Source organism: Entelurus aequoreus, linkage group LG06 (genome assembly GCF_033978785.1).
Source record: "Entelurus aequoreus isolate RoL-2023_Sb linkage group LG06, RoL_Eaeq_v1.1, whole genome shotgun sequence".
In the NCBI taxonomy this organism is placed as follows: domain Eukaryota; kingdom Metazoa; phylum Chordata; class Actinopteri; order Syngnathiformes; family Syngnathidae; genus Entelurus; species Entelurus aequoreus.
This window is the reverse complement of record NC_084736.1, coordinates 17696271-17708720: the sequence shown is the minus strand read 5'-3', so window position 1 is coordinate 17708720 and position 12450 is coordinate 17696271. Positions and strand designations below refer to the sequence as shown.

General features: G+C 35.4%; 1 protein-coding gene across 1 annotated transcript in view; it reads right to left on the bottom strand.

The window, feature by feature from the left end:
* Positions 1-12450, bottom strand: part of plcd3a (phospholipase C, delta 3a) — a 57630-nt gene that overhangs the window by 30197 nt on the left and 14983 nt on the right. The window contains exon 2 of the mRNA XM_062050133.1: positions 3704-3871. Within this exon, the coding sequence (XP_061906117.1) occupies positions 3704-3871 (168 nt within the window). The remainder of the gene's footprint in view (positions 1-3703; positions 3872-12450) is intronic.

Sequence of the window (12450 nt, the reverse complement as noted above, 5' to 3'; positions counted from 1 at the left end):
TAAAGTCGCACCCCAAGGTACCATTGTATGTAACAATAAAGACAAGTGAATTATATCAAATATTTGTATCTATGTGGACATTTAAGGCTTTTAATTTCCCCAAGAATCTTAAACCTTCAATGTAGCAAGACATTTTAGACAGTTGGGAAAGACTTGTCTCTGCCCAACTGCACTCTTCCTGGCCTAACGCACACTGACCAACTGTCCAAATAATTATGTCCATATCGTGTGCGTTCTCCAAGAAACCGGCGACTGTTTGCTGAATATGTTTTTACAGGCGGACCCGATAGTGCCTGCTTGTCATACACACGGCGCAACTTGAACGCTCTATTTTTGGCAAGACGGCCTTCACCTCCCACCTAGCAGCTCAGACTGTGAGGCTGCTGCATGTTTTTCAAAGGAGCCATCCTTACATTTCTATTTTTCATAGGAGACATCCTCACTATTCTATTATTGTGAGCAAACTATGTGAAATCTGTGCAACACAAGAGCTGTATCAAATATCCCCCTGTTAAAGGTAGACTAGAAATGCATGGTTATGATGACAACGACAATGTATGCCCCAGGGTACCCTGAAAAATCTTAGAATATCGTATATACTGTACATAAGCACTGCAAAAGTCTGTATTATTTTGTGTTACGCACCCCCCAGGAAGAAGAAAACATATCGTGCCCCAACCCCAGGACTACAAATAGTATAATATGTTGATAAAATTGTTGTAAGTACACCTCTGCTTAACATTGTATCCTTATTAACATTAAAGAAAACAATAAAATAAATACCGATCAATTTACAACGGAGAATAACTTTATAAACATTGTCTTATAATCTGTAGCAGAAAAGATTCAAAGTGCATCAATTTACCGGAAATAAAAAACTTTTTTAGTCCTTATTTAAATTATATAAATATTTTGACCGACATGAACCATTTGATACTGAAAAACACAATTAAATAAACTAAATAAATAATAATACATTAATAATTTGTGTTAATTTGTGTGTCTTTATTACAAAAGTTGTTTTTTTTACGCTGAATTTATGTAACTGAATCTTTTGCATTTGAATTAAGTTATACTGACAATTCTAGTGAAAAAAAATTGGTAACAAAATGCGCGTGTTGAAAAATTCAGTGTATAGAAATGTATCTGTTGGGGGGCGTGGCCTGCGGACCTGCAGCGAAGCGGGGTGTGCCAGGACCGGCTTCGAGATCAGCGGCAGGTGCGTAGATGACACTGCTGAGAGTGTTTGTCTGATCACCTGTCGCTCTGTTAAAGTCAGCAGTCGGGAAGGAGAGGGGGTGGTTGATGGTGGAGAGAAAGCACGAGCACGAGCACGAGCCCAAGCGAGAGCGAGCGAGAAAACTGACAGACAACGGCTGAAAAACACAGAGACTTTGAACAATTCTGACAATAAACATTATTGTAACAACGGAAGCGCCTGGCATCTCAGTGATTGGTGGTCCAAAGAACCCGGAGGAGCAAGACCTCCAAAGTATCCATCAATCAATCAATTTTCTACCGCGTATCCCTCTCAGTGTGGGGTAAGGGGGAGGAGCCTATCCCAGTTCAGTGTTTAAAAATTCAGTGTAAAAAAAAAAAGAAGTCAGTGCTGAAAAACTCAGTCCAAAAAAAGTCGTTGCTTCAAAAAGCAAGACCCACTTCCGGTATATTAAGACTGAAGCAATCGATCCTCTCTCCGAACCAGCCAATGGGGTATCAAGTTTGAAGTCACGTGACACCGGTCTTGCAAAAACAGCATAAAAAAAGGCTGTTACCTGGGCTAAGTGGGCAGAATACAACATAATAAACATTAAAATTGGCCCGCTGGATGTTTCCAAAATACAGAAATGATTTCAATGGTAAGAATATGCACTTTTGATGGACATACGGGTTACTACGGTAACCATAGGAACTACGACACAGCCGCTCCGTGCAGAGGTGGCATGAAGCTGAGTGGGTGGGGCTTGTTTACACAGCAACAAGCCTCCCAAGATGGCAAAAAAGACACAAAAAGACGCTAGTTGCGGCAACTGTTTTTCAACACTTTGTGAGGATTGAAATTGAATCTTCATCTAAACAGACTTGTGTGAGCGTCTCATCGGTTGGCATCCCAGGGAGAGTGAAAATATTACAGTAAGTGTTTGTTTTATTCTGGTTTATTATGGTCAGTTTTTATGTTTAGCACCAAGCAATGCTGCTAATTCTATAGTGTTTCAATAAAGCTGCATCCGTTTAGCACTTGCTCATCCTCTTTGTGTTCGGGCTCAACAATATGAAGTTCTGGATCATCATTTTTCCCAAAGTAATCGGTGTTGGCTCTCACAAAGTCTGCTTGATAGCATTGTTGTTGATGGGGAAGGGATCTGTGGTTCATAACTCTGTGTCACAAATCACGTGGCTGGCTTGCTCATTATCTCTCACAAAGGCTCGGGAATTTTGATTTGATTTTTGATTTTTTTTAAGGATCCCCATTAGCTGGTTGCCTCAACAACACACTAGTCTTCCTGGGGTCCATAATTCAATACAATTACAAGTAAAAGCATATAATTATAACTAAACAATACATAAAAAAATAAAAAAATAAAAGCATCAATAAGAAAACAAGCAAACAATTTACAGTCACAGAATAATAATTACCATATAAATATAAGTACACAATATCAATCTCAATCTCTGTGAGATTGATACTATTTTGATCATATCTATTTCCTCGCAAACTTTGGAAGTCTTTTGGTGTCATAAATCAGATTTACTGTATATGATAATAGCTTTAATATAGACTCAACTTGTTTTTCCACTCTACTGGTACTTTAAAACATCTGTATACACGTACAACACTTAAAACATTGAGCAGATCAGTATGTGGAATTAAATTATGGAATGGATCAAACAAGGAAGTCAAACAAAGTACTAATATGACTTAGTTTGAGAAACTGTTTAAACTACAAGTGATCACAAAGTACAAAGAAGAACAATCCTGATAAACATCTTGAACCTTTTTTTTTTTTTTTTTAAACATTAGATTATCTCATTCATCTCTGAGGAGGACTGGTAAATCCTAATTACATAACTATTTATTAATGAGAACTTTAATTATTGTGTGTAGTTTATATGTCTAATATTGAGTGATGTATTTAATAATTGTTTACTTAATTATTGTGTATTATTTTATTTATTTACTCATTAATGTATTCCCTGCTGTGCTACAAATAGAGAACAAACAAAAGACATAGATACGAAAAAACTCTGCTTCTTCCTACTCCTTTTCGGACCCACTGAATTATTACGTTGTAATTGTATTGTATGCATGTTCGAAATAAACTGAAACCAACCAACTCATAAAGCATGTTCCCCTGGGTAACACGCCGCATCTCCTCGCTATTTGAGAAACATTGGTTTAAGTAAACCTTGAATGTTGTAGTTTGTGCATCATAATGAGGGCTGTTGTATTGGATGTGATTAGATAAGGCTACACCTAATGAGTGACTGAGGGGTCATCTCACTGGCTCCCTTCAGGCAAAGCCCCTCTCTCCTAATCTGATATCGCTTAGGTTTCCTCCACCTTTCATTGTCGACCATCTATTCTTATGCATGAGCACTTTCCGTTCTCCCGTTTCCGGCCCACTTCCTGTCTCTGTAACAGCGCTACAGCCGACCACTGTTTGCCCTGCTGACGCGCCCTCGGGGTCGGCGGTCTACTTACACGTCTGACGGGCCTTGGCCTTGCGGGAGCTTTTGGACGACTCGCACCACACGGTGAGCCCGTCCTCCAGCAGACGGAGGCTTCGGCTCTTCTGCCACCTCGAGGAGCGGACTTTGACCATGTTGGAGCCTTGCATCATGACGCGGACGTCCTCGTTGTCCAGCAGTCCTGAGACACACACAGAAACGAGGCATTTTAGTGAAACTGGGCGTCGCCCGTCAACAGATTCATTGCTTTCGCCACATTTCATGTTAGGCTGTTTGCAGTGAAAACACCAACATGCTCCCTGTTTGCAATGTTTGCACCAGAGTCACTCACTACTCACATAAAGAGTTTTCTGTGCTGTGTGTTTTTGTGTGTGGGAGCATCGCCATCATCAAAGTGCCACTTAACAAGGTTTTTTTGGAAGCTGCGTGGACTAGTAACTCATTTTTGTCAGGCTGACCTCACATAAAAGAAAACACCGTCGATTCTAAACAGGCTGAAAATGCGACAAACACATGCACCGACGACAAGCAAGCCGGGTGTAAATCAAAGGCTGTTATACACTAAATTGCCAAAAGTATTTGGCCACCTGCCTTGACTCACATATGAACTTGAAGTGCCATCCCATTCCTAACCCATAGGGTTCGATATAATGTCGGTCCACATTTTGCCGCTATTACAGCTTCTACACTGCAAAAACTGAAATCTAAGTAAGATTAAATATCTCAAATAAGGGTGATATTTGCTTATTTTCTGTCTGATAAGATAATTCTTCTCACTAAGCAGATTTTATGTTAGAGTGTTTTACTTGTTTTAAGGGTTTTGGTCCTAAATGATCTCAGTAAGATATTACAGCTTGTTGCTGAGATTTTATGACCTATATTGAGTAACACATGCTTGAAACTAGAATATCAAGTGTTGCAAAGCTGTGTCCTCAACACTCACAAGTATAAAACTGCTTTTTTAAAGTAATAATTTCTTATTTCATGCATGAAAAAAAAAATCATGACTTTGACACAATTTTGTCTCATAATTAAAACAGATGACAGCCAAATGGACTTTGCTGTTTTATTTTCAATGAAATAATAGAAAATACGTACTCGTATAGTAGTACAGTTGGCACAGTACAGTAAACTGACAGTTAATATTTAAACATTTAACATGTGACATTTCAAACTATTTTGAACAGAAATAGTTCATGCACATTCAGATGAATTCTTCAAAATTACAATTAAACATTTTTTCGCTGGGGGCCGGGCTGTATATATGCGCACTAATTGACTGAAAGAGCATGCACTTGGCGCGATGATGTCATGTTATCGATGGGAAAATCCCTTTTTAGACAATATGATTTGCCTGAGCGGCTAGTAGACCCCGAGAGTACCAAGCGGTGGCCTTGTTGCCTTTCCATTAAGAAAAATAAACTCGTTTTTAGTATAAGTTTGCTGGTTCCAAGAAATGTAATGCAGAGCGCATATCATTATGTCAAGATAATGACACTAGCATTTACTTAATTTAAGAATATTTTTCAACATATTGAGCAAAAAGGTCTCTTTTTTTTTCTAGAAAAAGAAAAGTGCACTTGTTATTAGTGAGAATATACTTATTTTAAGGTATTTTTGGGTTCATTGACGTTAGCTAATTTTACTTGTTTTGGAAAGTCTTGACAAGCCGAATTTTCTTGTTATATTGGCAGATAATTTTGCTTAGTTCAAATAAAATACCCCTCATTTTTGTATTTTTTTTTCTTCTTTTTGAACACTGATTTTTTGCAGTGTACTCTTCTGGGAAGGCTGTCCACAAGGTTGCGGAGTGTGTTTATAAGAAATTGTCAACCATTCATCCAAAAGCGCATTGGTGAGGTCACACACTGATGTTGGTCGAGAAGGCCTGGCTCTCAGTCTCCGTTCTAATTCATCCCAAATGTGTTCTATCGGGTTCAGGTCAGGACTCTGTGCAGGCCAGTCAAGTTCATCCATACCAGACTCTGTCATCCATTTCTTTATGGACCTTGCTTTGTGCACTGGTGCACAGTCATGTTGGAAGAGGAAGGGGCCCGCTCCAAACTGTTCCCACAAGGTTGGGAGAATGGAATTGTCCAAAATGTTTTGGTATCCTGGAGCATTCAAAGTTTATTTCACTGAAACTAAGGGGCCAAGCCCAACTCCTGAAAAACAACCCCACACTTAATTCCTCCTGCACCAAATTTCACACCTGTACCGTTCTTCTGGCAACCTCCAAACCCAGAATATTTAGGAGCGAGGAAATTTCACAACTGGATTTGTTGCACAGGTGGCATCCTATGACAGTTCCACGCTGGAAATAACTGAGTTCCTGAGAGCGGCCCATTCTTTCACAAATGTTTGTAGAAACAGTCTCCATGCGTAAGTGCTTGATTTTGTACACCTGTGGCCGGGCCAAGTGATTAGGACACCTGATTCTGATCATTTGGATGGGTGGCCAAATACTTTTGGCAATATAGTGTATGTAGATTTATTCCCCTCCGGCAGGGCAGAAGCCGTCCAACAGACACAATGAAAAAAAGGGAGCTGAGTTAACGTTTAAAGTCGGGAAAGGTTGCCAATGTCTTCTCCGTGGATGGAAATGTAATCAAGGACGAACTTGAAAACGAAAGAAGACATGCATCTTCTGGACAAAGCCAAGCTTCCTTTTTTTGCTTTTTGAGGGGACTCTAAATAACTAAGCGTAACAGTTATCTTAGCTATTAGCAGTGCAAGACTGTTTCTTACACTTGTACAACAGTAAAGAATCTTCAAATGTGTGTATTGTTGTTTTTTTATTATCATCACTTCCATCAGATCATTACCAAATGTGATTGGCATTAGTGCCACTTTAAAAAATATATTTTTAAAAGGTTACGAGACAAACATTATGTCCATCCATCCATTTTCTTAAAAAGACAAAAATATATACCAAATAAATAATACTTTAATCTATAATACAATTGAATTAAAATTGTAAAATAATTTAAAATCAACTATGAATTTAAACTTTAAGAAATATATAATTTATATGTAATGGTCACCCAAAAAAAAAAATCACATTAATCAGGGAATATCTGAAAATATATTAAAATGTTCTCTACTATTTTATATATTGACTTAAAAGTAAAAAAAACAACAACACAAAAATGTAAAATGTGTTAATCTTTATAGTACTTAAATCACATTTATATAATCATTAAGTACTCCATAATTTAAGTCGTGCATTTAATAGTTTCAAAACTGAAATCTGGATTAGTTTTTTTTAATTTTAAAACAATCAAAAAATATTGAAATAATGAACTATAATTGTATACTAAAAAATCATATTGTAGGACTGTAAAGAATTTTCAAATGTGTGTGTTTGTTTTTAAATCATCGCATCCACCAGATTGTTCCCAAATATGATTAGAGCCATTAAAAAAACATATATCCAAAAGGTTACGAGACAAAACGTATGTGATGTAAAAAGAAAAAGAAAAAGATACATATATTGATTGTATATAATATTTTAATCAATATAATATAAGCAATATAATTTTAAGTTAATTATAAATTAAAACTTTTTAAAAAAAATACACAATTTGTATTAATTGGCTATATATACAGTATATAAATCACATTAATCAGGGATTATCTATAAATATTTTAAAATTGTACATTTAAAAACATTGTCTACTATTTTATGTATTGATTGGTAACGTAAAAAATACATAAATAAAAAACTGAAATATGTGTTACTCTATATATTATCTAGGTTGGATTTGGATAACCAATAATCAATCCATTACTTAAGATTTACATTTGATAGTTTTAAAACTAAAATCTTTAAAAAAATTTATTTTTAAATAATCAAAAAAATTTTTGAATAAAGAACTATTATTGCATAGTAAAATACCATATTGCATGACCGGAAATAATCTTCAATTGTGTTTTTAATTTATTTTATGTTTTTATTAATCATCCCACCCACCAGATCAAGTGTGATTAGGGCCACACTGAAAATACAATAATATATATTTAACAGTTTACGAAACAAAAATTATGTGATATGTAAAAAAATAATACAATCTGGAACAATTGAAGTGAAATTACAAATGCAATTTGATTTAATTACATTTAGGAAGTTAAATTACAAAATAATCATTAATTAAAGCATATAATAATACACATCATTTTGAAAAAAAATCAAATTTAAAATGTGCTAGCTTTCATAATTATATAGTATCATAATTCTATACGTAGATTAGATTTTTCTAAAATTTTAATCCATCCATTCATCCACCCATTTTCTACCGCTTATCCCTTGTAAAACAACACAAAAATATTGAAATAATGAACTATTATTGTTTATTAAAATACAATTATTTAACTATTATTTATATTTATCTTTTAAAGAAAAAAATTAAAAATAGGTTGGTCTTTATTTTACCATGTACCTCTGCACATATATTGGATAACTTGCATGTCTTGACCTACATTTCATGAACAACAAGTTGAGAGAATTGTTTAAATTTTTCCGTATACAGCCCCCGGTTGGGTTTATGTTGGGGACAGTTTGACCTTGGAACAGACGACTTCCTATTAAAAAAAGCCAACAAACCGGCGTCCCGTAACATATTGTGTTCGACATTGGAGGTTGTAGTGCCATGTGCCCAATAATCGTCTTTTTGAGTCTCAGCAGATAATCTTTGAAGTTATTCCAGTGAGCGTTTCAACACAACTGTTCATTGTTATCTTATTTTGGGTGTTGTAACTAAAATAAAAAAGAGTGTTTACCCAACAGCTGCTCTCATTCCAAAGGGGAGCCCATATGCTGCAATCCTAACCTGTGGACTCTTTTATCAGAATTCCTGTGGTGTTGGCCTAAAAAGCTGGATTTGTTGAGCGCTGGCGGAACGAAAGTGGACTTTTTAGTGGATGTGTTTAAGGAGGGTCGCTGGGCTACTGTATGCATCGCTGCTCCGTTTGCTGGCATGAATGAGAACGTTGACAAAGGCTGAGTCTTTCCAAAAGCTCTCCCATGTCACATTACTCCTCTGGCTCGGTCTCCACAGCGCACCTCGGCAGATTTGTCAAGCTGGAACGCTGGCGCTCTTGTACATTCTCATGCATTAATTTAGGGGTGTCCAAACTTTTTCCAGTGGGACATTTTTATATTTTTATTTTTCAAAATCAGTACAATATATAGATTTTTTTTTACCTTTAGGGCTCCCCTCAAGGTAGGTCCCGGAGACCCAGAAGGGTCTCAGTCATAAGAAATGTTGAAAATAAGTCTTATATTATTATTATTATTATTATTTTTATTCAAGGCTTAAATCTCTAGATTAACTTCAGGTCTATCTGTCAATATATATTTTTTTCCTTTTAAAAAAAAATCTTGAATGCCCTTTTTGTTAAAGAAAACCCAGTTTTTTATGGCAAAGCCCAAATAATGCAATATGTTCCTCAAAAATATTTAATAAGTGGAATATTTGATGTGAAGTAATTGGAGCCTTAAACAAGTCAACCGTTTATAACAACATTGATTTTGATTCTTTTTTTTTTTTTTTTTAAGAAATGACTCTTTTTTAAAAATCCTACTAAAAATGTTTACAAAAGTCCCTGCGATCTCATAGAATTGTTAAAAATAGGTAATACATTTTTATTGTTTTACTTTCAAAGCTTAAGTCTCTAGATCAATTTCACATATTTCCCTAGATTTTAAGTTTTTATTTAAAAAAAAAAAAATGTTAATCAATAATTGGAGCCTACAATAAGTAAATAATTCATAACAACATTGCTTTTGATTCATTTTTATTTTTTGAGCAATGACAGTTTAAAAAAAATCATACTAAAATTCTTGGGAATCCAAAAGGATTTTCACAAAAGGGTTAAAAATAAGCCATATGTGTATGTAGTTGTTTTTACATTCAACGCTTAAGTCTCTAGATCAACTTTAGATCTATTCGTTGATTATAAGTTTTTATTTTATTTTTTCATATTTTTGTTTTGTGCCCATTTTGTCAAAGAAAATGTAGTTTTTTTTTAATATGGCAAACACACAAAATATGCATTATTGTTGAATAATTGAATAATTGAGGTGAAGTAATTGGAGACTTAAATAGGTCAATAATTCATAACAACATTGATTTTGATTCAATACTATTTTTTGAGCAAGGACAGTTTAAAAAAAATAAAAAATCCACTAAAATTCTTGGGTATCCAAAAAGTCCCTACTCAAAGTGTCAAAAATAAGTCATACGTTTTTTTGTTTTGCTTTGTTTTTTACTTTCAACGCTTAAAGGGGAACTGCACTTAAAAAAAAAAATTGGCCTATCGTTCACAATCACTATGAAAGACATGCCAATGGATGGGTTTAAAAAAAATCAAGGTTCAAGTTCAAGGTGCTGTTCATTGTCCATTCTTAACATGTACAAGACATATAAGAACTGAAATGACATTTTCGGCACAGTCCCACTAAGAGCAAACATACATTACAGGCATGCAGTCTAACTTGTAAATAAAAGTAAATAGTAAAGTAAAGTAAATAAAAGTTAGCTTACAGCGCAGCCAATGGGAGCTCCTCTTATTCGGCCATAAAATCCAATAAATAATAAACATTCAAAAAGCACCAACAAGACTCCATTTACATTTTGTGACTTGAATATTGAGCAAGTATTAGTGATATTGTTATTATAAGCGCTAACAAACTATTTATAGCGGCGACGTGATCACTTCCGTGAGTGCCTATGTTTATATCATCGCTAGGTCTGCTGCTTCCTCGCTTCCTTGCTCCCTGTAAGTTTATTCTAGATCATAAATCATGCATCTCACCTGGACATGAGACGTCTGAGTAGGTACTCCGACAAGTTAGTACACTTTGACAGCCATTTAGGACCCGAAACTGGCGAGGATGACAGGAAAAGACACTTGTTGTCCCCGCCCCCACCGTTTCTTCGTGAGGATTATGAGTCATTCTTCATCTAAATGGGAATATATGAACATCCTTGCAGTCGGCATCCTATTGACAGCAGACCTTGTACAGTAAGTGATGCTTTATTATGTTTGTTGGCTCTCAAAATCTGCAGTGAGTAATCAGTGATGAAGAAAAAAACGCAAACGTTGTGATGTGTTTTTTTAAATTAATGCGCCACGTATGCTTCCCAGTCTGTGGAACGCTCTCCCTGACCACCTGAGGGTACCACAGACTGTGGATGTTTTTAAAAAAGGCTTAAAAACCCTTCTTTTTGATAGATTTTGGATAGATTTGTGTGTGCTAGTTCTAGTTATTAGGCTGTTCTAGTTTTTATTTTATTTTACTATATATTTTACTCGTTGGGGGCAGCTATTTGTTGTTTAAGCTTTGTTTTTGTTTGTTTTTAAATGCACTGTAGCACTTTGAGATTATTTGTTCAATGTAAAGTGCTCTTACAAATAAAATGTATTATTATTATTATTATTAAAATGGTCAAAATACGTGAATACAAAATGTTATTATGAATGTGCCAGTTACTACATTACATATATACTTACATAATGTATATAAAACCTCAGTGGAGGTGTTTGGATGTTTTTTTAAGGGCTTTGTAGGTGGGATCGTGCGGCTCCCATGGGTTCCATTGTACGCGAACTCTTGATCACATTTATTTAATATTTACAACGCAAAAACAAAAAAAACATCCATAATTGTTTTAAATTTAACCAGGAACAAATCCCATTGAGATTAAAAATCTATTTTTCAAGGGAGTCCTGGCCAAGAAGCAGCAAAGTTACACATAAAATTACATTTACATTACACGTTAAAATGTTGTAACAGTTACAAATAACTGAGGCTCCTTCAAATGCTCTCAGTTTAGATTTAAAAGCATTTAAGGATAAAAATTCAGTTTCCAGTCTCTTTGTAGCATGTTCCAAGCACAAGGAGCTGCATAGACAAAAGCTGATTGTTGGATCTCAGCGCATAAGAGTTAGTACTTCTCTTTGTAATCAATGAACAAATGTAATCGGGCAATAGTCCCAGAAGAGCCTTGTAAATAAAAGTGTACCAATGACACTGTCTCCTAGTGGACAGTATCATCATGTATTCCATAATGATTGTGAACAATAGGCAAAATTCCCAAAAAAACCTTTAAGTCTCTAGATCAGGGATGTCAAACATGCGGCCCGCAAACATGTTCAATCCGGCCTGCGAGACAAGTTTGCTGAGTGATAAATTGAGCTGCATTTTTAAATGAAAGAAACTGCTGTTCTAAATGTGTCCACTGGATGTCGCAATAGTAATTCTGTTAGGCAAGCAAATCATTATACCGGGCGAGCAAGTATACCAAGCAAAGGTTACACGGTAAAGCGTGGCTGTGACTCCTCCCCCTCGACCCAACGCAAAACAAGCAGGAGTAAAGTAAACAATTAGTAACCACACTTAAAATGAACAGTGTGTAATTTACTGCAATACCGTCACTCTTTTAAGTTTTTATTTGTGGTTCACACATTGCACAGCTTTTATTTTCTATCAATAAACAGTGATGCCTAGAAGGCAGGGAGTAACTCAAACCTCTTGAATAGTTTCAACCTCAGTTTGCATGGTTTGTTGAGTTAGCACAGGATTAATATGTGGAAATGACAAAGGAGGTAGGTGATAAATAGAAGAGTTGTTTTAAATGCTTTATTTGTTTTTTGTTTAATGGGCTGTGATTTAAAGAAAGATACACGGAGATTAAGTCTAAATCCATTGTGTTCTTTTTGAAATGGCCCCGATTTTATCCTCAGAATTTTAAACTA